This window comes from Hemitrygon akajei, chromosome 21, assembly GCF_048418815.1.
Source record: "Hemitrygon akajei chromosome 21, sHemAka1.3, whole genome shotgun sequence".
NCBI lineage: Eukaryota > Metazoa > Chordata > Chondrichthyes > Myliobatiformes > Dasyatidae > Hemitrygon > Hemitrygon akajei.
This window is the reverse complement of record NC_133144.1, coordinates 44,672,823-44,693,214: the sequence shown is the minus strand read 5'-3', so window position 1 is coordinate 44,693,214 and position 20,392 is coordinate 44,672,823. Positions and strand designations below refer to the sequence as shown.

The following is a 20,392-nucleotide window of genomic DNA, read 5'->3' as shown; positions in this document are numbered from 1 at the left end:
AGGAAGAAGCCATTGCTCCAAAACCGCCATAAAAAAGCCAGACTACAGTTTGCAAGCGCACATGGGGACAAAGATCTTACTTTCTGGAGAAATGTCCTCTGGTTTGATGAAACCAAAATTGAACTGTTTGGCCATAATAACCATCGTTATGTTTGGAGGAAAAAGAGTGAGGCTTGCAAACCAAAGAACACCATCCCAACCGTGAAGCATGGGGGTGGCAGCATCATGTTGTGGGGGTGCTTTGCTGCAGGAGGGACTGGTGCACTTCACAAAATAGATGGCCTCATGAGGAAGGAAAATTATATAGATATATTGAAGCAACATCTCAAGATATCAGCCAGGAAATTAAAGTTTGGTTGCAAATGGGTCTTCCAAAAAGACAATGACCCCAAGCATACCTCCAAAGTTGTGGCAAAATTGCTTAAGGACAACAAAGTCAAGGTATTAGAGTGGCCATCACAAAGCCCTGACCTCAATCCAATAGAAAATTTGTGGGTAGAAATAAAAAAGCATGTGTGAGCAAGGAGGCCTACAAACCTGACTCAGTTACACCAGTTCTGTCTGGAGGAATGGAACAAAATTCCAGCAACTTACTGTGAGAAGCTTGTGGAAGGCTATCCAAAAAGTTTGACCCAAGTTAAACAATTTAAAGGCAGTGCTACCAAATACTAACAAAGTGTATGTAAACTTCTGACTCACTGGGAAAGTGATGAAAGAGAAAAAGCAGAAATAAATCATTCTCTCTACTATTATTCTGACAATTCACATTCTTAAAATAAAGTAGTGATCCTAAGTGACCTAAGACAGGGAATGTTTTCTAGGATTAAATGTCAGGAATTGTGAAAAACTGAGTTTAAATGTATTTGGCTAAGGTCTATGTAATCTTCTGACTTCAACTGTAATTACTGTTGGTCAAATGCAGATTGTAGAGGAATAAATGTTTCTGCTCTTATTGCCCAAGTTAGACTTGGTGTAAGTACAAATAATAACAAAGAGCCTAATGGAGTGTTCTCTTAAGATAACAAAACCACAGGATTGTAGCCAGTTTGCAGCGGAATCCTTTCAATAAAGCTGTGAATATATAGGAAAGAACTGCTCTGGCTCCAGATAAGATGGTGAGGGAATATTTAGGAGGATGGAAGAAATGGGAATTAGCATGTAGATTTCCAATTAATTGCTACAGGAATTTAGGAGAAAAGTTTGTGAACACATGATTAGTAAAGGAAACGTGGCTGCTGATATAAGCCTGTTGAGTACAAATGACATTATGAATGGATGTTTCGATATTGACCAAGAGGCAGGGAATTTTTATCATTCATTTTAGCATGTACGTGCCTGTCAGAAAAAAAGGTTAAAATAACAGGTTTAGGGAACCTTTGTTTTCAAGCGATATTGAGGTGCATAGCCAGTATAGGAAGGCAGGAACAAATGAGGAACTTATGGAATATAAGAAATGCAAGAGAACACTTAAGCAAGAAACAGGAAGGCTAAAAGAAGGCATGAAGTTGCTCTGGCAGACAAGGTGAACGAGAATCCTAAGGCATTCTACAGATATGTTAAAAGCAAAAGGATTTCAGGGGCAAAATTGGTCCTCTGGAAGATCGGAATGGTAATCTATGCATGGAGCCAAACAAGATGGGGGAGATCTTAAATGGATTTTTTGCATCTGTACTTACTAAGGGAGATGGACACAGAGTTTGTAGAAGTGAGGCAAAGTAGCAGCAAGGTCATGGATCCTGTACAGATTACAGAGGAGGAGGTGTTTGCCATCTTGAGACAAATCAGGGTGGATAAATACCCAGGGCTTGACAAGGTGTTCCCTCGGCCCCTATGGCAGGCACGTGGAGAGATTGTAGTGGCCCTCAAGGAGATCCTTAAATCATCCTTAGCAACTGGTGAGGTACCAGAGGATTAGAGGATAACTAATGTTGTTCCCCTGTTTAAGAAAGGCACTTAAAATAAACTAGGAAATTATAGGCCGGTGAGCCTGACATAAGTAGTGGGAAAGTTATTGGAAGGTATTCTAAGGAAGTACGAGTAATGGGATATCAGGGACTGATTAGGAATAGTCAGCATGGCTTTGTGTATGGTAGATAATGTCCAACCAACCTTATATAGAGAATTTTGAGCAAGTTACCAGGAAAGTTGATGAAAGCTAGGCAATGGGTGTTGTCTACATGGACTTTCGCAAGGTGTCTGTCAAAGTCCCTCATGGGAGATTGGCCAGAAAGGTTCAGTCACTTGGCATTTAAGAGGAGGTAGTAAATTGGATTAGACATTGGCTTTGTGGGAGAAGCCAGAAAGTGGTAGTAGATGGTTGCCTCTCTGACTGGAGGCCTGTGACTAGAGGAGTGCTGCAGGGATCGGTAGTGGGTCTGTTGTTGTTTGTCGTCTATATCAACGTTCTGTACGCTAATGTGTAACTGGATCAGCAAATTGGTGGATGACACCAAGATTGAGGGTGTAGTGGACAGCAAGAAAGACTATCAAAGGTTGCAGGGGGATCTGTACCAGCTGGAAAAATGGCCTGTGAAATGGTAGATGGATTCTAATGTAGACAAGTGCAAGGTGTTGCACTTCAGTAGGTCCAACCAGGGTAAATCTTACACAGTGAACGGTAGGGCTCAGAGGAGTGTGGTAGAATAAAGGGATCTGGGAATACAGGTCCCATAATTTATTGAAAGTGGCGGCACAGGTAGATAGGGTTGTATAGAAAGCTTTTGGGACATTGGGCTTCATAAATCAAAGTATTGAGTACAGGAGATGGGATGTTATGTTGAAGTTGTAAGTTGGTGAGGACTAATTTGGAGTATTTTATGCAGTTTTGGTCACCTACCTACAGGAAAGGTGTAAATAAGTTTGAAAGTGTACAAAGAAAATTTACAAGAATGTTGCCAGGACTGGATGACCTGAGTTATAGGGAAAGATTGACTAGGTTCAGACTTGGAATGTAGAAGATTAAGGGGAGATTTGATAGAGATATACAAAATTGAGGGATAGTAGATAGGATAAATGCAAGCAAGCTTTTTCCACTGAGATGGGTTGGACTACAACCAGAGGTTATGGGTTAAGGGAGAAAGGTGAAACATTTCAGGGGAGCATGATGGGAAACTTCTTAGTGTCTTGAGAGCTGGAACGAGCTGTCAGCACAGGTGGAGTATGCAAGCTTGTTTAAGAAAAGTTTGGATAGGTATGTGGATGGGAGGTGTATGGAGGGCTATGGTCATGGTGCAGGTAATGGGATTAGCAGTTTAAATGGTTTGGTATGGCCTGGATGGGTCCAAGGGCCTGTTTCTGTGTTGTGCTATGACTCTAAGAGGTAAGTTCAAAGGAGATGTGTGGAGAAAGTTTTTTTCAGAGTATGCTTTTATGGGTGATGGTGGAGGCAAGTACAGTAGAGGCATTTTAGCAGCTCTTAGGTACATGAACATGCAGAGATTGGAGGGATATGGGTATCGTGTAGGCAGAAAGAATTAGTTTAGTTAAGCACCACATCGTGGGCTGAAGAGCCTTTCTGTGCTGTATTGTTCTATGTTCATTTTATAAATACAATCTTAAGATCTTAACCTTGGTGAAAATAAAAAAAACTATTGATTTATAACATATATAGACAATGTTGGAAAATCTCAACACCTGTAAGAGAAACAGTTTTAATTAACATTTCAAAAGGAGGATACTTCATCATTTCTGAGTAGAGGTTTTCCACTTTATTTCAATGTAACTTTGGCCATGTAACAATTAGCAGGTCAACTAAACATGTGGATTGAGTAGAGGAAAACAACTCAGGTTTGCACAACATAGCTTTTTTTTGAAAAAATGAAGCAGAGAATGATGTCTGTGTAGAAATTAGGTAATTGATAAGGTGCCACAAGCTGAATTTGGCATCTAAGTTGAAGGCTAGGAATAAAAAGGATAGTTGCAGCACGAGTAGAAAATTGCCTAAGCAAAAGGAAACAGTGCTGGAGAAGGGTGTCCAGGGAATTTTCCCAGGCTGGCTGTTGGGATCATTGTTCTTAATAGTATATACATGATTTGGGACTTTGGTAAACAGGACACAATTTCCAAAATTACCAACAAGACAAAACTTGTAATGACTCATGAGAAAAATAGTTATGGACTAAAATATGGCATTGATGGGTCGAAGGAATGAATGATTAGGTGACAAATGAAATTTAATGCTGAAAAATGTGTACTGTTATACTTCGGAAGTAAGAATGAACCAAATAAACTGAAGGACTTCAGGGCCTGATAGATTTGAAAATGGCTAATATGATGACACTTCGTTGATTTTGTACGAGAGAAAGGGATTACGATAAACTTTCATTAAAGACCAGTTGGTCACATTGTGTCCATTTCTGGGTATTATACTAATGAAAATATGCAAGGGTTTTAGAGAAAGTGCTGAGTGATCTACCAAAATTATTTCAGGGATGAAAGACTTCGGTTGCGTGAATAGATTAGAGAATGTAGAGTTATTCTCCTTGGAACAAATGAGGTTATGAAGAAATCTGATAGCGATATTTAAAATCATGAAGGTTATAGCGATTATAGATCAAGGGAGGCTCTTTCCTACACAAGAAGGTTTGTGAACTATGGAAATGGAAAGAAAGTTATAGCCAAATGTGAGTAAAAAATCTTTTCTGATGCTTGGACCATACTGTTTGGGGAAGTAGTGGCGTGAAAGAGGGAGCTAGATAAACATCTGCAAGTAAATATTTGCAGGTCTATTGGGCAAGGGCAAGAGGCTGGGACTAGCTGGATTATAGTTAAATAAATGAGCTTTGGACTTGATGGGGGAATAGTCAACTCCATACTGTGATTTTTGAAGGTCTATTAGGTCCATTAAAACACCAGATTAATGAATTGTGAAATGTCTACCACAAAAAGTATACTCGATCATGATTTTTCAAAAACTGTTTGAAGGTTCCATTTGAATTTTACTGGTTCAATCCCACTCAATGTTGTCGGACGTATTCCTTCCTGCTAATATGGGCAGACACACAAACTTCCTAGGACAGCAAAAACACATTACATCAGCCCACCTAATTCAGTCGGGCATCAAAGTCATGTTCCCTCAAACATTGCAGGTCCTTGCAATGCTAGGAGATGTGACAAAATCTGGACAGACTTCCAGTCCACTACAATTAACTCTGGATTTTACTTCAGAAAGCACTTCAGTTGGGATGTCCTGAGTTGAGAAAGGTGCTATAGAAATACAAGAGTTTCTCTTTCCGTTGTTATATACCAAATAAAAATTCTCTGCATGAAGTCCTCTGGATAACTTCCAATTGGTGTTTGTGGAGGAAGCTACAGAATTTGTCAAAATTTACATGAATGGTTCCACAAAGTAATTTTCAGACAGCGATCTTGTCACTGTGTTGGATCTATATGAATTACTTCACTTGTACAAAGTTTATTCCAGTTACTGTATTTGATTGCAGCCTATTTGCTGGGGCTCTAGTTACACTTTTCCTCGGAAGACATTTGTATAGGGCTTATCCTGAAATTGGATATAAAGTTAACATGCTTTCCTTGTTTTTACCACTTTACTTTGGTATTTGACAGAATGACCCTTGTGCCCAATCACATAGATATCGAAAAGGTAGGTGGTCCCTGCCTTCAGCCCCGTGACCTTCTCCACTGCCACTGCTCGTTGAGGGTTGAGGTTGTGAAAATGTTTGCAGCCCACTTTTTCCGAAACTCTCCGTGTCTCTGGGCCGAAGCACCAGCTTTGGTTCTTCCTTTCTCTCTCCAGTTGCTGTTCCCCCATCTCCCTCTTATAGAGGCAGTACCTGTTCTGCTCACTTGTTCCCAGCCAAGCAACAGTGACAGAGTTACAGGTTCTGAGCCTGTTGAAGGATTTCAGTTTCAGATTGTCTGGGAGACGAGGGAAGAGAGGTTTGTTGGGACGTGTAGACACTAGAATCTTTACAAGGACCTCCAAGGGCCCCATGGATTTGATCCCAATGATATACCTTGCTTTGGCTTTTCCATTCAATTGAAAATGCTTCAGGTGTTCTATGCTTTCAGATACCATGGCTTTGCCATTTCTCTCAATTTTAGCGTATATTTTTCCACATGAGTGGAATGTGAACTGCACCTTTCTGTGCCAAGTCTTGGGCCTGAAGCTGTAAAACTTCAGACTATCTTTCCGGACGTAAACCTGGATCATAATTCCTTCCTTCAGATTGAGAACGTTTGGATCCGGCCACTGTAATGTTTTTGTAAAGGTGCCAGTGTAGGCAGAGCTGGTGTTGGTGAGGACGTTAACAGCAAACACGTCAAAGTAGTATTGAGTGTTGGGTAGCAACTCTGGTACTGAATATATGTTTCTGTTGCCAACACAGAGCTGCATGATATCCATCTTTGGTTCTCCGGAGACTGGCCTGCTGAGAAGATTGTTAGGGAGTTGAATATCTTCTGTTGTGGTGAGATGGATCTCCTGGCCACCGGAATAGATGGACACCACCTGCAAACCTGGCCAAAAGCCAGAACCCAGCTCTGCCTGGTTATCGGCAGCACACAGACTTTGGTAGTTGTGTTTCCGGTTGACCAGGAGACAGTACTGAATGTTCTCCTCATCCTGTAAAACCGACGGGCTGGGCTTCCAGGCCAGGGTCACTGTCGTCTGCCCAACAGAAGCAACATTTACTCGAGGGTCAAATGGCAGCTCTGGGTAAGGAGGCTCATTCTCGGGCTTGGTTGTCAGGTAGACTCTGATTTGAATGTTTCTCTCAGTTGAAAGGAGCTCTAGCCTGTGGAAGGTGGAATGTGATGAAGTTTGCACATAAGTCTGTGCTGTGTCCCCCTTGTAGCTATAAAGGTCTTTTTTACTAACCCAGTTCCATTCAAGTTTCTCCAAGGGGTAAGTACCTGAAATTCAGAGAAAATCATTATAATGAGACTTGCCAATTCTCTGCTCTGTGATTAGTCAAGTGCAAAGGGGCCATGGGAGATGAGGAACTTTGTGGGCTTGTTGGATACCCTCTTCCACAATCTTTCTCCCAACTTGCTCATCTTTCTAATATTTGCACAGTGAACCAAACCAATACCATATTGGGTGATACTTGACAGCCTAAATCAACTTCATCACCATTTTTAACTTCCCACCATGTCCATGTTTTTGTATTCCATGTTCGAAGAAATTTTTTGAAGATCAACCAGTATTTGTACACAGGCATGGAGCCAGTTTAGTGTCTAATCCAAACGACCATACCTCTGGCAGTCCTCCACTCTTAGTCGAGGAATTTTAAACCCAGCCTAGATTTTTCTCAGCTCTCTGGAAAGGGTCTGTAATTTACAGACCCTTCTCATGAAAGAGGTGGGTTGAAGCCATTTCTATGGATATCTTAAATTATCAGCAATTCTGTTTGGTGAGAAGAGGTGAGATTGTATTACTTGTACACTGAACAATAGATTATCCACAAACAACAACATCTTTGAAGATGCAAGTGATTTCTAACATCACAACAGTGACCACACTTCATCAGCCATGAATCATTCTGTTAAGTCCTGAGGTTTGAAAACCCTACAGTATTTCATTCTGTGAGCACAGGGTATGGAATGTGTAAGTGAGCAGGAAGAGTTCTCAAAGATGAATGAATTTTAATTGGACAATTTGAAGAATTGCAGTTCATGTTGGTAGAGCTTGCAGAGGGTGGAGAGTGTAAGATTATGATTGTGAATGGGAGGATTTTCAGCAAATGTGCTGGTTGGCACAGAGAGAGTAAAGGGCTTAACCGCATAAAATTTGCAGATTGCTGGTGAACCCAGCTTCTATCACTGCTTGCTCCTAAAACCCAGTGCCTTTGAGATATAAAGTACATTTAATATCTGTTGTGAACTCCATCATTGCTTGATCCATGTCATGTTGGGCTCAGTAGCTTGTCACTATATTAAACTGAAAACAGAAATAATGTAAATTCAGAAAAATGCAGGTGTCAGAAATCTTAAATAAAAAGAGAAAATACCAGAAACCTCAGTATGTGAGGAGGCAATACCTGAAAAAAAAGGGTAACATTTCAGGATGAAAACCTCTTGTCAGAACTGGGAAAGTAACATGGCAAGAAGTATGCTGGTGTTTACATAGTATGTGGAGTGGGAGACAACCAACGCTGTATCAGCTCTGGATCATGGTGCATGGCTCATGGTGAAACAAATAAAATAATTATAAGTGGTCTATTTAAAGAACAGAGGAACAAACAGAATCATCTCCCAGTAAAAGCAGGATAACTTCACCAGAGGAATGTATAGAGTAAAGGAAAGCTAATTAGTCTGGCTATCTCTTCACATGTATGTTTCCTGCATAATTTCAGTTTCCTTAGATTATGTTTACCGCACATTTTATAACTGCCTCCTTCTTATTTTAGTTTTATTCTCTAATTACTTTGAAAAGCCTGGGCCCCACTAGACTGTTAGGTTATCTACAGTGATGTCACGCATGCAACATTACCATGTGCTGGCCACTCGTCTACAGTGACTTTCCACTCAACGGTAGCATCGCAAGGATTTACTCGGATGGAGAATGGGGTCTCGTCTCTCACCTGGAAGTAACGGCTGTGGAGAAAAGAGTAAAACTGAATTGTCAACAGACAACTTTGCTCAACGGGACTTAGAAATGGCAGTAAGTTCTACAGAAAGTTGAATAACTTCAGTGGAGACAAAAGAGATTCCAGATGCTAGAATCTGGAGCAGCAAACAATTTCGAAGGACTCTGGGGTTGAATGGCATCTGTGGAAGAAATGGAATTGTCAAGGTGTTGGACAGAAACCTTGCGTCAGAAACAGGAACAGGGCAGTTTTGGGGTTTCAATTTAAATAATGACAATTCCTTTCCTCCTACAGATGCTGCGCACTGAGTTCTTTCAGCAGTTTCTTTGTTGCATAACTTCAGTATCCTTAATTTTTTTTGGTGTATGTGGAGATGTGGAAATCAAGGAATAAAGTCATTTATTTACACATCCCTATCTCAGCTTGAAAATGGTAGTGAGCTATCTCCTTGAACTGCTGTGCCTTGGTTTTTCTGGTGAAGATATTCCCACAGGGGTGCTGGACAGTGAATTCCAGAATTTCATCTCTGTGACACTGAAGAAATGATGATATAACTCCACAACAGAGTTGTACCAAGTTGAGGTGGTGCTCTCATGTCCTTGTGTCCTGGTGGTAGAGTTCATGGAACTGGGAAGTGCTGTCACAGAAGCCCAACACAGATGATACACCCTACCACCAGTGAATGCCAGAAATGGAAGGAATGAGTTTCTCCTGTGTTAGATCAGTTACTGATCAAGCAGGCTGCTTTGTCCCAGAAGGTGTTAAACTTCTGGGATTGTCAGAAGTAGGAACAAGAGTTGGCCACTCAGCCCCTCAAACTTACTCCACCATTCAATAAGAATCTGGAAATGTGGAAAGAATAAAAATTAGGAGTAATGTGAATGGCAGAAGAGACCTAAGTGATTCAATAGTCCACTCCTGGATCTATTTCAAATGAAAACAAAAACTGCTGGGAAAACAGGTCTGGCAGCACTTTGGGTCCGTCACGCTTTGTCAGAACTGCTTCACGAGGAGCATTTTTCCTGCTGCTTATTATGTTATTCACTAGAGAACCCCTAGCCTTGCAATCCTCCTTCAGTAGAGTATAATGTTTAACCACAGAGCATTTCAAAAATTCTGTATTGGAGAGAATCCATTCCACATATCATTGCCTCAGCATTAGCGTAGAACCCCAGGACTGACTGATCCCTCAGCATGGGAGTTCAGTCCTTAAACCTGCTTTTCCTGTGTCTCTTAGTTCACTTTCCTGGGCAGAGATTTGTTTGCCACACTGTCATTCCTATGCCTCGCTTCATTAACTGTAGCACAACAGGTATAAATAACATTTAGATGTTGAAACCAGATAGTTTCATCAAAAGTGAGTGTTTTGCTGATAACTCTATTGAATTATTGGATTTTGCTTCAGATCTGTTCCTGAATATCACAGGAACATGTTAAAGTTCCTGACTTCCATCTGCCACTGTCTGTTTAGCTGTGATTTAGGTACAATTATAACTTGTGTCAGTTTTAAGGACAAGAAGCACTGTGGTCACTGAGTTCCACAAGGGATGCAACTGCCCTGCTGGAGATTATGGAGATCTCAAAGGTCCTCTGTGATATCAAATGCTGCAAGGGATAATGAAGGGTCCTTGTACAGGGGAAGCTGTTTGCTAGATTTTGTAGTGGTCTGTAGCCTTAGATATTTGAGACAGCTCACAGTTGGACTGTGATGTTTCAGCTACACTCTCCGTAGCAGTATTGAATTAAAAATTGGCAGAGTTCACATCTACACTTGGCCCTACTTGTAAACAAATTCACTACTGAGTATGTTGGGGTCAATGTGGATGCCAATAACACTGATAATATTGTATAAATCAAGGTGTGTGACCATCAACATGACGTGAGATGTACTGAGGATGGATGCAATGTATGAAAGCTCCTACCTAGATAAATAAGAAAATAATGTTTAATAGAAAATTATACTGCATGCAAAGTCAGACATTTGTGAAAATCTTGACATTGTTTAATTCTTATGTTGTCTGATCAGAATAATGAAATTTCTTCAATTGGAAACCAAGCAGAATACCAGCAAAGCCCACAACTCCACTGCATCCTGTCAAGTTCAATGCATTAGTGGCTAAATAAGCCCGTGCAGTGTTTACCTCTGTGGTAAGTCTCTGAAGAGGAAGATGGTTATCTCTGTGCCATCTGGCAGGAGCGGTGAGTAGTCATACATGGCATCGTTGGTGACTCTCTCCCATCTCTGTTGTTTCACAAACACTGGGTTTTGCCCTTGGCACAGGCAGATAAGTGCAAGGTGAAGGAGAGATTGGCAAAGTACCTGGGTCACCAACATTTCTAATAAAAGCTGTGAATGGAAGTGTAAATAACCTTAGACATCAGCATCTAATATCGGTCTACTTTACATTAAAAAAATTTAGACAGTATCAGATGTTTCCACCATATCCCAAGGCCACGCAAAGCAATGAAGTGTCTTTGAATAGAAGTCGCTGTTATATTAACATGTTACCCTCAAGAAAATACAACTTAGTATAATGCAGTCTGCTTCTTTTCCTGCCTGGGGTCCATTTAGTTCTTTGTTACAGATTCTAGTCAGCTAAGCAGTGTAGAATAGAGCTGGATAGCTTCTCTCTGAACACTTGTTCTGACTCAAAAACTGTTTCTTTCCCCAAGCAGTAAGGCTGGTCAACACCTCCACCCACTAACTCCATTCCTACTTTATTATTCCTTGTTAATCATTTTATGTACAGTCTAACATTACTTTATGGACATAGAATCACTCTCTGTATATAAGTTATGAATATATATTAATCGTGTGTTTTTATTCATTATGTTCATTAGCTTATTGTGTTTTTTTTGTGCTACATCAGATTCAGAGTAACAATTATTTCATTCTCCTTTACCCTCATGTACAGGAAATTACATTAAGCAATCTTGAATTTTGAGTTTAATCTCATATCCATCATTTGGCAAGTTCTACATCAACGACATTCAGATGTTTATATCTGACTATGGTATAGCTGAGATTCTCGTGGGACCCTCAGGATCAAGGCTGACTTCAACTTCAGCTCTCTGGAGTGGGAGATGCTACTGTAGGTATCCATTCCTTGTGAAATAGAAAATGCAAAGCCTTGATCGATTGGCACAGAGGCCCAAGACACCTGGAGACCATCTCCTACTCCACTTCACACACACCTGTATATGGAGACATGCACATACATACACTAATACATTTACACCCATCTTTGTACTTATGCACAGGATCTTGCCTACAGCCTTTTCTGTGGACCCTTCCCTTACCTACACCCTATCCTCATTTCCCGCCCACCGCTCCCCCCTTTCCACTTGATTCTTCCCTTTTCCTACCCTGCCACACTGCTTCAGTGTGCTACAATTCTTCAATCCTGACTTCTGGTGTTGTCTGCGTAATGTTTGTATGTTTCCCCTCTCCCTATGTGGCTTTCTCATGGTTTTCCTTTTTTAAAGAAAGGGGCTTCCCTTCCTCCACCATCAACTCTGCCCTCAAACGCATCTCTCCCATTTCACGCACATCTGCTCTCACCCCATCCTCCTGCCACCCCACTAGGGATAGGGTTCCTCTTGTCCTCACCTACCACCCCACCAGCCTCCGTGTCCAACATATATTTCTCCGCCATCTCCAACGGGATCCCACCACCAAGCACATCTTTCCCTCCCCCACCCCACTTTCTGCTTTCCGCAGGGATCCCTTGTCCATTTGTCCCCAAATTCCTTCTCACCTATCTTCCTTCTGGCACTTATCCTCGTAAGCAGAACAAGTGCTACACCTACCCTCACCACCATTCAGGGCCACAGAGAGTCCTTCCAGGTGAGGCGACACTTCACCTGTGAGTCTGCTGGTGTGATATACTGTGTCCGGTGCGGCCTTCTATGTATTGTTGAGACCTAACGCAGACTAAGAGACTGTTTCACTGAACACCTACACTCTGTCCACCAGAGGAAGCAGGATCTCCCAGTGGCCATACATTTTAATTCCACATCCCATATGTCAATCCATGGCCTCCTCTACTGTCAAGATGAAGCCATACTCAGGTTGGAGGAACACCACCTTATATTCCATCTGGGTAGCCTCCAACCTGATGGCATTGAACATTGATTTCTCTAACTTCTGTTAATGCCCCTCCTCCCCTTCTTACCCCATCCCTAATTATTTTTTTCTCTCTTTCCCTCTCACAATAACTCGTTATCTGTTCTCCATCTTCCTCTGGTGCTCCCCTCCCCCTTTCTTTCTTCCAAGGTCTTCCGTCCTATGGTACTCCCCCTTCTCCAGCCTTGTGTCCCTTTTGCCAATCAATTTCCCAGCTCTTAGCTTCATTCCTCCCCCTCCTGTCTTCTCTTATCATTTCAGGTTTCCCCCTCCCCCTCCCACTTTCAAGTCTCTTACTATCTCTTCTTTCAGTCAGTCCTGATGAAGGGTCTCGACCCGAAACGTCGACTGTACTTCTTCCTATAGATGCTGCCTGGCCTGCTGCGTTCCACCAGCATCTGCAGATTTTCTTGTGTTGGCGTTTCCCACAGGTGCTTTAGCTTCCTCCTACATCCATGCAGGCTGGTAGGTTAACTGGTTAGTTAGGTACACACAAGAGATAACTGGGATTAGTGTAAACGAGTGCCTGGCAGACAGCAGATGTGACGGGCTGAAGGACATGTGACTGTAAACATTCCTACCTCTACAGCTGATGGCCATTTATTTTCCCCACAAATGTGGCTGCCTGCTACCTGCTGAACACTTTGCACCACACTCCTCCCCACCCCCGCACTGTCTGAAGCCCATGGTCTAAGTAAGGCAAGCCACTCCCAACTCCTCAACTTCTCTCACAAAATCTCAGGAGGACATTCAGCTGCCTAGTGGTCTCCTGGGCCCTATAGACAGGTTGGGGGCTCCCAATGCATCATTTCCAGGTCATTGAAAGTAGAAACAGCCTGTGGGATCCAGACCAGCAACATATTAAACTCACTGTATGAGATGGCCTTAGATCCATGGGTCTCTGTCTTCTGTATTTGAAGGCACTACCACTAGGTTTCACTCGTGCATTGTTGAATTCAAGGATCAGCTGTTATCACAGTGACAGTTCTCCCTCTCAGCAGAAACCCCTCTCTACTCTGGCCCGCATTCATCCTCCAGGTCATGCTGGAGATCAGTGGAAATTCAGGAGTATGCTTATTTAAATGTGCCGTCTGGTCGAATTGTCAGCCAGGATTAATTTATTCTGCTCGGTAAAGCACAAGTCCAAATGACCTATTGTTCAACATTGTGTTACCCAGTGGTGCAGGAAGCTTTGTTAGGGGAATTATGTTGAAACCATTCACAAAATACAGAACAAAACACAGGAAGGCACATACACAAACAAATATACAAAATAGATGAAATACAGCTCCATGCACAGTGTACAAACAAGATTATTGCTTTGGCAGTTCTAGCAGATCAAGAATGAAAAAAATCACATAAGCACAGCCAGATAGAAAACATACTTAAGACACCAAAACAGATGGAATGTTCGACAAAGGCTTGGTAACAGCAGCCATACAGAAAGATCAGCACAAGTACTCCACAGGAGTACAGCAAGTGCAATTAAATAACCTTACAAAGTTATTGAAACATTTCACAAAAGATGTAGTCTGTAACAAGGCAATTGTGTTCACTTTACCTGAGATATGTTTGGGTCCAATAGTCCTTTCTCCCTTCACAATGCTCCAGCCTTTCAAATTCTTTCGGACTGGTTTTGTTTGACAGAAGCCAGCGACTGTAGTATCTAAATTTCTATAAAATTTCTGTCGCTGAGGCTCTGTACTTACTAATGGCAGCAAGAGTGATGAAATGCATGCACGGCCTTAATCCCAGTGGGACTGTGAGATTTGGTGGTGATGCAGCCGATGTTTGAGAGAATCAAGTGTGAAACAGGGTCCAATTCACATCTATCCAATTATACACGGCACTGCCCTGACATCACGGCAGCTCACAGTCAAGGGACATCCCATCTGTCGAGGATGCTCGATAATAGCAGGCAATTCCCAGAGGAGGAGAATGCAAGCAGCAGGAATGTTATGAATGCTAAATTGATTGTCAGGCAAAGAAGGGGAACACTGATTCAAATAAGGTTAAGAGGCAAAAGAGCATAAAGGATTTTTGAGTTAATATTAAAATGGGCAGAATGTTCTGTGTGCAAAATTCTTCTGAGGCTGCAGACTTCATGAAAATGCACAATCTGGTGTATTGTTCTTTGTATAATACTTTATTATTTCACAGTCAATTGCATTTTCAAAAAAATGTGAAAACAATCTTTGGACAAATATTTAGAAGGCCATGTGGTCTGAATACAATGAAATCCGTGACAGATTTTTGCAAAGGGCTTAACTGGTAAACAGTGTTCTCCTTTTTTATACTTTGTTGCTGTTAAAACCTGCCATCTGCCTTTTTTTTCACATTCATGAGAAGCGATTAATTCACAAGCTAGGCAGACACTTCAGTACAATGCTGTGAGAGGGAATACAACTGTTAGCAAGGGGTAATGAGTGATCACAACACTATCAGAGGGGTCTTACAGACATAACAGCAAAATGTCAGGCATGCTGAGGGATCACTGCACTGCTGAGGGCAAATACTAAGGCAGCATCATACTGTCCAGGCAGGACTGTGAGAGCAGTACTGATGGAAAGTGTACTAGCAAAGAGACTGAGAGCTTTGCAGTTTTGGACAGGGACACCTTATGTCTGTCACACTGTTGGAGCAATACCTTGGGAGTGCTGCAGTCTTTAGGGAACAGTGCACCATTGAAAGGGCGGCACTGAGATTCAGATTTATTTATCACAAGTACATGGAAACATTGAGTGAAATGTGCCGTTTGCGTTAACAACCAGCACACCTAAGGATCAGCTGGGGGCAGCCCACAAGTATCGCCGCACATTCTGGCGCCAGCAGAGCATGCCCACAATGCTTGGCAGAACAACACAGAACACAACAGGCAACAAAACAACAATCCCAAAAAAGACCCTTTTCCTCCTTCCCCTCCACCCACACACATAGACAGCCCTCCAACTCCAGAACAGGCCCCCAGTCCTCAGGCTTTGACTACTGGACTTGGACTTCTGATCCACCTTAGGGTTTTGATCTATGGCATATATGTCAAACTCAAGGCCCGCGGGCCAAATCTGGCCCGCGGTGGAATTATCTTTGGCCCGCGAGATAATATCTAATTACTATTAAAGCTGGCCCCAGTAATCGAAGCGCCTATGGCGTATGATATGGTTAATGCTGAGTTTATTCAGGTACCAGGTTTTCAGGGTTTTTACTGTTTATTCGGCAGTCTTGCTCGGCAGTCTTCTTCATAAGAAATGGAATTTGTAAAGTGAAACACTTTGTAGTTATAGCAGAGACTGAGACACATGAGAGCAGGCTGAAAAAACGGAGGCAACGAAAGCTGCGTTCGCACGCGTCCGACTGATCCGGTCCGCATGAAGCTGCATTTTGCTCAATCCGGCCCGTGACCTAAAATGAGTTTGACACCCCTGATCTATGGTATCAACCTCCGGACTAGCCTGTGATGGGACCCCAAACTCCAAGGAGTTAGTGGCTACACAATCAAACGGATTATCCCATGAGTAACAGACTCAATTAAGGATTTCTTTGTACTTTGATAATGGGTGATGAAGATCCCATTTGATTCAAAGAAGAACAGAGGATTTTCTTAGCAGGTCAGGCTGCATCTATGGAAAATAGTAAACAGTCGACAATTTGGACCAAGATGATTCATCAGGACTGGAAAGATGGGGAGTCCTGACCTCTCCTCTTCCTTTCCTGACCTGATGAAGGGTCTCGGCCCAAAATGTTGACTGTTTACTCTTTTCCATTATTGCTGCCTGGCCTGTTGAGTTCCTCCAGCATTTTATGTATGTTGCTTTGGATTTCCAGCATATGCAGATTTTCTCGTGTTTGTACAGACGATTTTCCTTCCTTCAAGAACAACTCTTTCCAAACCAGTAATGCCAAAAGACTGGTTGATTGAAGATTCACCTCAGAGATGCTTTTCAGTCTTGCCATATGGAAAATCACTGTGTTATTTCTCAACCCAACAACAAAGTCCTGAGTTGTACGCCATCTGGGGCAATTCGAGACATTCATACCAGAAGCAAATGCAAACCATTTTATTTACTGAGAGGGATGAAAGACATCAGGTAGTCCAGCAGACAAAACCTTTGATACAAAGCTGAGCAACATCCTATCAATAAATGTGATGTATGAATTGTTTTGCACCATTTTAAGATGGATGTCAATATATTGGGGTAAAATTTGCCTTAAAATAACACACGGAGGAATGTATTACATGCAGGTTATGTACTCACATCTGATCTTGTTCCAACAAAAAAAAATGAAACGGTCAGGGAAATTGATTGGTGAGAGGTTTTTGTCCAGTGTTTTCACAGCTGCTGGAGCATGTAGCTCTGTCCATCAAACCCTCCACTTTCATCTTTACAGATTCTTGTTGCTAATTTCTTCCAGGAAAAGGCAAGTGCAGATCTGCTTCTGTTAAGGAATAATTACAAACCCTCTATGATATCGAGGATGAAAGTGCAAACAAGATGTAAAGGTTTTATTTCATATGAAGCTGATACTGATATTTTCCCCCTTCCTAAACAGTGCATGTCATTAATTAAATCAGAGCCAGTCCTGATGAAGGGTCCTGGCCTGAAACATTGACTGTTATATTGTTTTCCATAGATTCTGCCTGACCTGCTGAGTTTTTCCACCATTTTGTGTGTGCTACTCTGGAGTTCCAGCAATTATGTCATTAATTAATTTGCCCAAGATCTTCTGGATTTGACTCAGTTAGAGTTCATGAATTTAAATGCCAGTCAATGTTGCTTACCGTGCTCTGCTTTGGAATCTAATTTCAATTAGTGCAGGTTCTGGGAATGTTAAGTAATTTATTGATTGGCCTTGAATTGGCACCACCTTACGGTTTGTGAAGACTTGCTAATGCATTCTCAAAAGCAATCAAGGCAGGCAATAAGTGTTAGCTTTGCCGTCACAGAATGTTAATATTTACATGGTTCCAGTACAGAACAGCTGACTCACACTCTTCCATTACACACCAGTCTTCTCACATACACAACAGTTTGCTAAAACTCCTCTTTTCTCATATGCGTCATTCAATTAGGCGACTATTTGCTCAGTTCACGCTATTTTATTATACAAGTCTCTGCACACTTACATTTATCCACAACACAACAGTTAGTATGTGATTCATTATTCATCAGTCTGCCCACATCTACACAGTTCCCTTGCACCACATCCTGCCCGTATGAACCCTGTTCCATTCCACAACAGCCCACTCACATTTTGATTCTTTTGTTACACAATACTCTGTGCACCCTTGTTGTGTTGTACTTTGGTCTTCCACTGTTCCATTAAACAATAGGTTCTTGTCCAATGAACTTGTCTAAATGCCCGTGATCTATCTATCTGCAGGCTTCACATTCACATTTCTTTCCATACTGGCCACAACTGCACTCCTTACCCCTACAATTAGGGCAGCATGGTAGTGTAGTGGTTATCGTAATGCTTTACAGTGCTAGTGACTCAGGTTCAATTCCTGCTGTTGCTTGTAAGGAGTTTGTACATTCTCCCCATGATCATGTGGTTTTCCTCCCACATTCTAAAGGCATATGAGTTAGTAGGTTAATTGGTCCAATGGGTGTAGTTGGGCAGCGTGGGCTCGTTGTTCGAGAAGGGCTTGTTAACGCGCTGTATTTCTAAAATTTTTAAAAAAAAATATGGAATCTGTGGCCCATCAATGGTGGGACAAAGTCCATAGAGCAAACAATGGGTATAGCTGGAATGTCTAGTATCACGAAACTCATCATCAAGCCTTCCTCTTCTCACTCATAAAATTACAGAGGCTGCATCTTGACTAGCACTATCAGTTATCAAGCCTTTAATTTCTTCCTGTTCATTGACCACTTCCCCCAGTGACTCAATTTATCATCATCCTTCAGTGAGTCGGTCTCTGGTTTCTGATCCTTCCTACAGATTGTGCAATAGAGAGCTGAAGGAATCCAAATATTTGCAAAGTGGAAACCTAATTCAGCTTTAGCCGACTGAACTTCATCTAACACCATAAGTTCTTCTGTTCTCTTCACTATAATATAAAACAGATAAAGAAATACCTAGTCTAGGATAGCCCAGAACACATGTAGTGTATTTAAAGCTCTTATGAGAAGAAAATAAATAAACATTACTCAATTTCACTCCACATTCCCATTCCAATTCCAACATGTCAGTCCTTGGCTTCCTCTACTGTCATGATGTGGCCACTCTCAGGTTGGAGGGGCAACACTTCATATTCCATTTGGATAGCCTACAACTTGATGGCATAAACATCAATTTATCCAATCTGGTCATTTCTTCTCCTCCTCTCCCTTCTCTCCTTTTGCATTCCCTGTTCTGACTCCCCTCTTACCCCTTCTTTTCTCCTCACCACCCTCTGGTGCCCCTCCTCATTCCCTTTTCCCCATGCTCCACTGTCTTCTCCCATCAGATTCCTTCTTCTTTAGCCCTTTACCTTTACCACCTATCACCTCCCAGCTTCTCATTTCATCCCTCCTTCCCCACCCACCTACCTTCCCCCTCACTTTATGTCACCATCACCTTCCAGCTTGTACTCCTTCCCCTCCACCCACTTTCTTAATTTGGCTTCTCCCTCCTACCTCTCCAGGCTTAATGAAGAGTCTCACCCTGAAACATCAACTCTTTATTTCGCTCCGTAGATGCTGCCTGACCTACTGAGTTCCTCCATCATTTTTTGTGTGTAACGCGCTGTAATGGTTTTTTTTTGTAATGTTCACTGCTGAAGTAAATGTTTCTCTGTAGCAGCAATGTTTGGGTTATGGCTGAAAATAACAGGACTGTGGCTGCATGTTAGCCAATCAGGATTTTGTTGTCCTGTCTTGTGATTCTGGAAGCAGTTGCTTTCGTGGGCTTTTGCCGGAGGGGGAGAAAGAGATGAAGAGAGAAGACACGAATGGAGAGAGATTTGGTAGATCTCCAGAAGGGGTGGACTCGGAGCGAGGGTCCGAAGGGCAGCTGTGATCGGAGGAGGTCAATGGGGACCGATTGGCCTATGAGTGAGCTCCAACTTTGTGCACAGACTGTTTATTATTAATTCTTATGATCTGGGCCCTTTTTCTTTCATATTTTGTTTCTCTACTAACCATATAGTCAAAGTAAGAGTTATAAAGTTTAATCGTATATTGTGTACTGTTTGTTATTTCGGAGTACTGATTTGTACTTTAACACCATCCAGCCCAAGATCTTAAGGCACAAACTAACGGAGATGGGAGTAGACTCTCACATGGTGGATTGGATAGTGGACTACTTGACAGAGAGACCTCAGTATGTGCGGTTGGGAGACTGTAGGTCTGACACGGTGGTCAGCAGCACAGGAGCGCTGCAAGGGACCGTGCTCTCTCCGGTCCTGTTCACCCTGTACACATCAGACTTCCAATATAACTCGGAGTCCTGCCATGTGCAGAAGTTCACTGATGACACGGCCATAGTGGGGTGTGTCAGGAATGGACAGGAGGAGGAGTATAGGAAACTGATACAGGACTTTGTGATATGGTGCAACTCAAACTACCTGCGTCTCAATATCACCAAGACCAAGGAGATGGTGGTGGACTTTAGGAGACCTAGGCCTCATATGGAGCCAGTGATCATTAATGGAGAATGTGTGGAGCAGGTTAAGACCTACAAGTATCTGGGAGTACAGTTAGACGAGAAGCTAGACTGGACTGCCAACACAGATGCC

General features: G+C 42.2%; 1 protein-coding gene and 1 long non-coding RNA gene across 4 annotated transcripts in view; both read right to left on the bottom strand.

Annotated features, from left to right (window-relative positions):
- Positions 1–3,684: 3,684 nt before the first annotated feature.
- LOC140714260 (protein NDNF-like) lies at positions 3,685–14,520 on the bottom strand. Of its 3 annotated transcripts, none has more exons than XM_073025317.1 (5): positions 14,237–14,520; positions 12,973–13,149; positions 10,691–10,896; positions 8,453–8,556; positions 3,685–6,873 (listed from the first exon to the last, which is right to left on the bottom strand). In XM_073025317.1, exons 3-5 carry the CDS (start codon positions 10,882–10,884, stop codon positions 5,519–5,521), a joined length of 1,653 nt encoding a protein of 550 aa, XP_072881418.1. In that variant the 5' UTR covers positions 10,885–10,896; positions 12,973–13,149; positions 14,237–14,520; the 3' UTR covers positions 3,685–5,518. The 3 variants fall into 3 exon arrangements, with proteins under 3 accessions (XP_072881418.1, XP_072881420.1, XP_072881419.1); XM_073025319.1 differs by having other exon boundaries at positions 12,973–13,122; XM_073025318.1 differs by lacking the exon at positions 12,973–13,149.
- A 2,481-nt stretch (positions 14,521–17,001) lies between these two features.
- The window catches only part of LOC140714258 (uncharacterized), a 32,812-nt gene continuing 29,421 nt past the window's right edge, over positions 17,002–20,392 (bottom strand). Inside the window, exon 3 of the long non-coding RNA XR_012095852.1 lies at positions 17,002–17,109. This is a non-coding gene — a long non-coding RNA (uncharacterized lncRNA). The remainder of the gene's footprint in view (positions 17,110–20,392) is intronic.

Excerpts from the sequence above, each read along its gene's own strand:
- LOC140714260 (XM_073025317.1), bottom strand. The coding sequence starts at position 10,884 with ATGTTGGTGACCCAGGTACTTTGCCAATCTCTCCTTCACCTTGCACTT. Across the intron at positions 8,557-10,690 it reads TTCAGAGACTTACCACAGAG|CCGTTACTTCCAGGTGAGAG; the intron begins GTAAACACTGCA and ends TTTTCTCCACAG. Across the intron at positions 6,874-8,452 it reads AGACGAGTGGCCAGCACATG|GTACTTACCCCTTGGAGAAA; the intron begins GTAATGTTGCAT and ends TCTGAATTTCAG.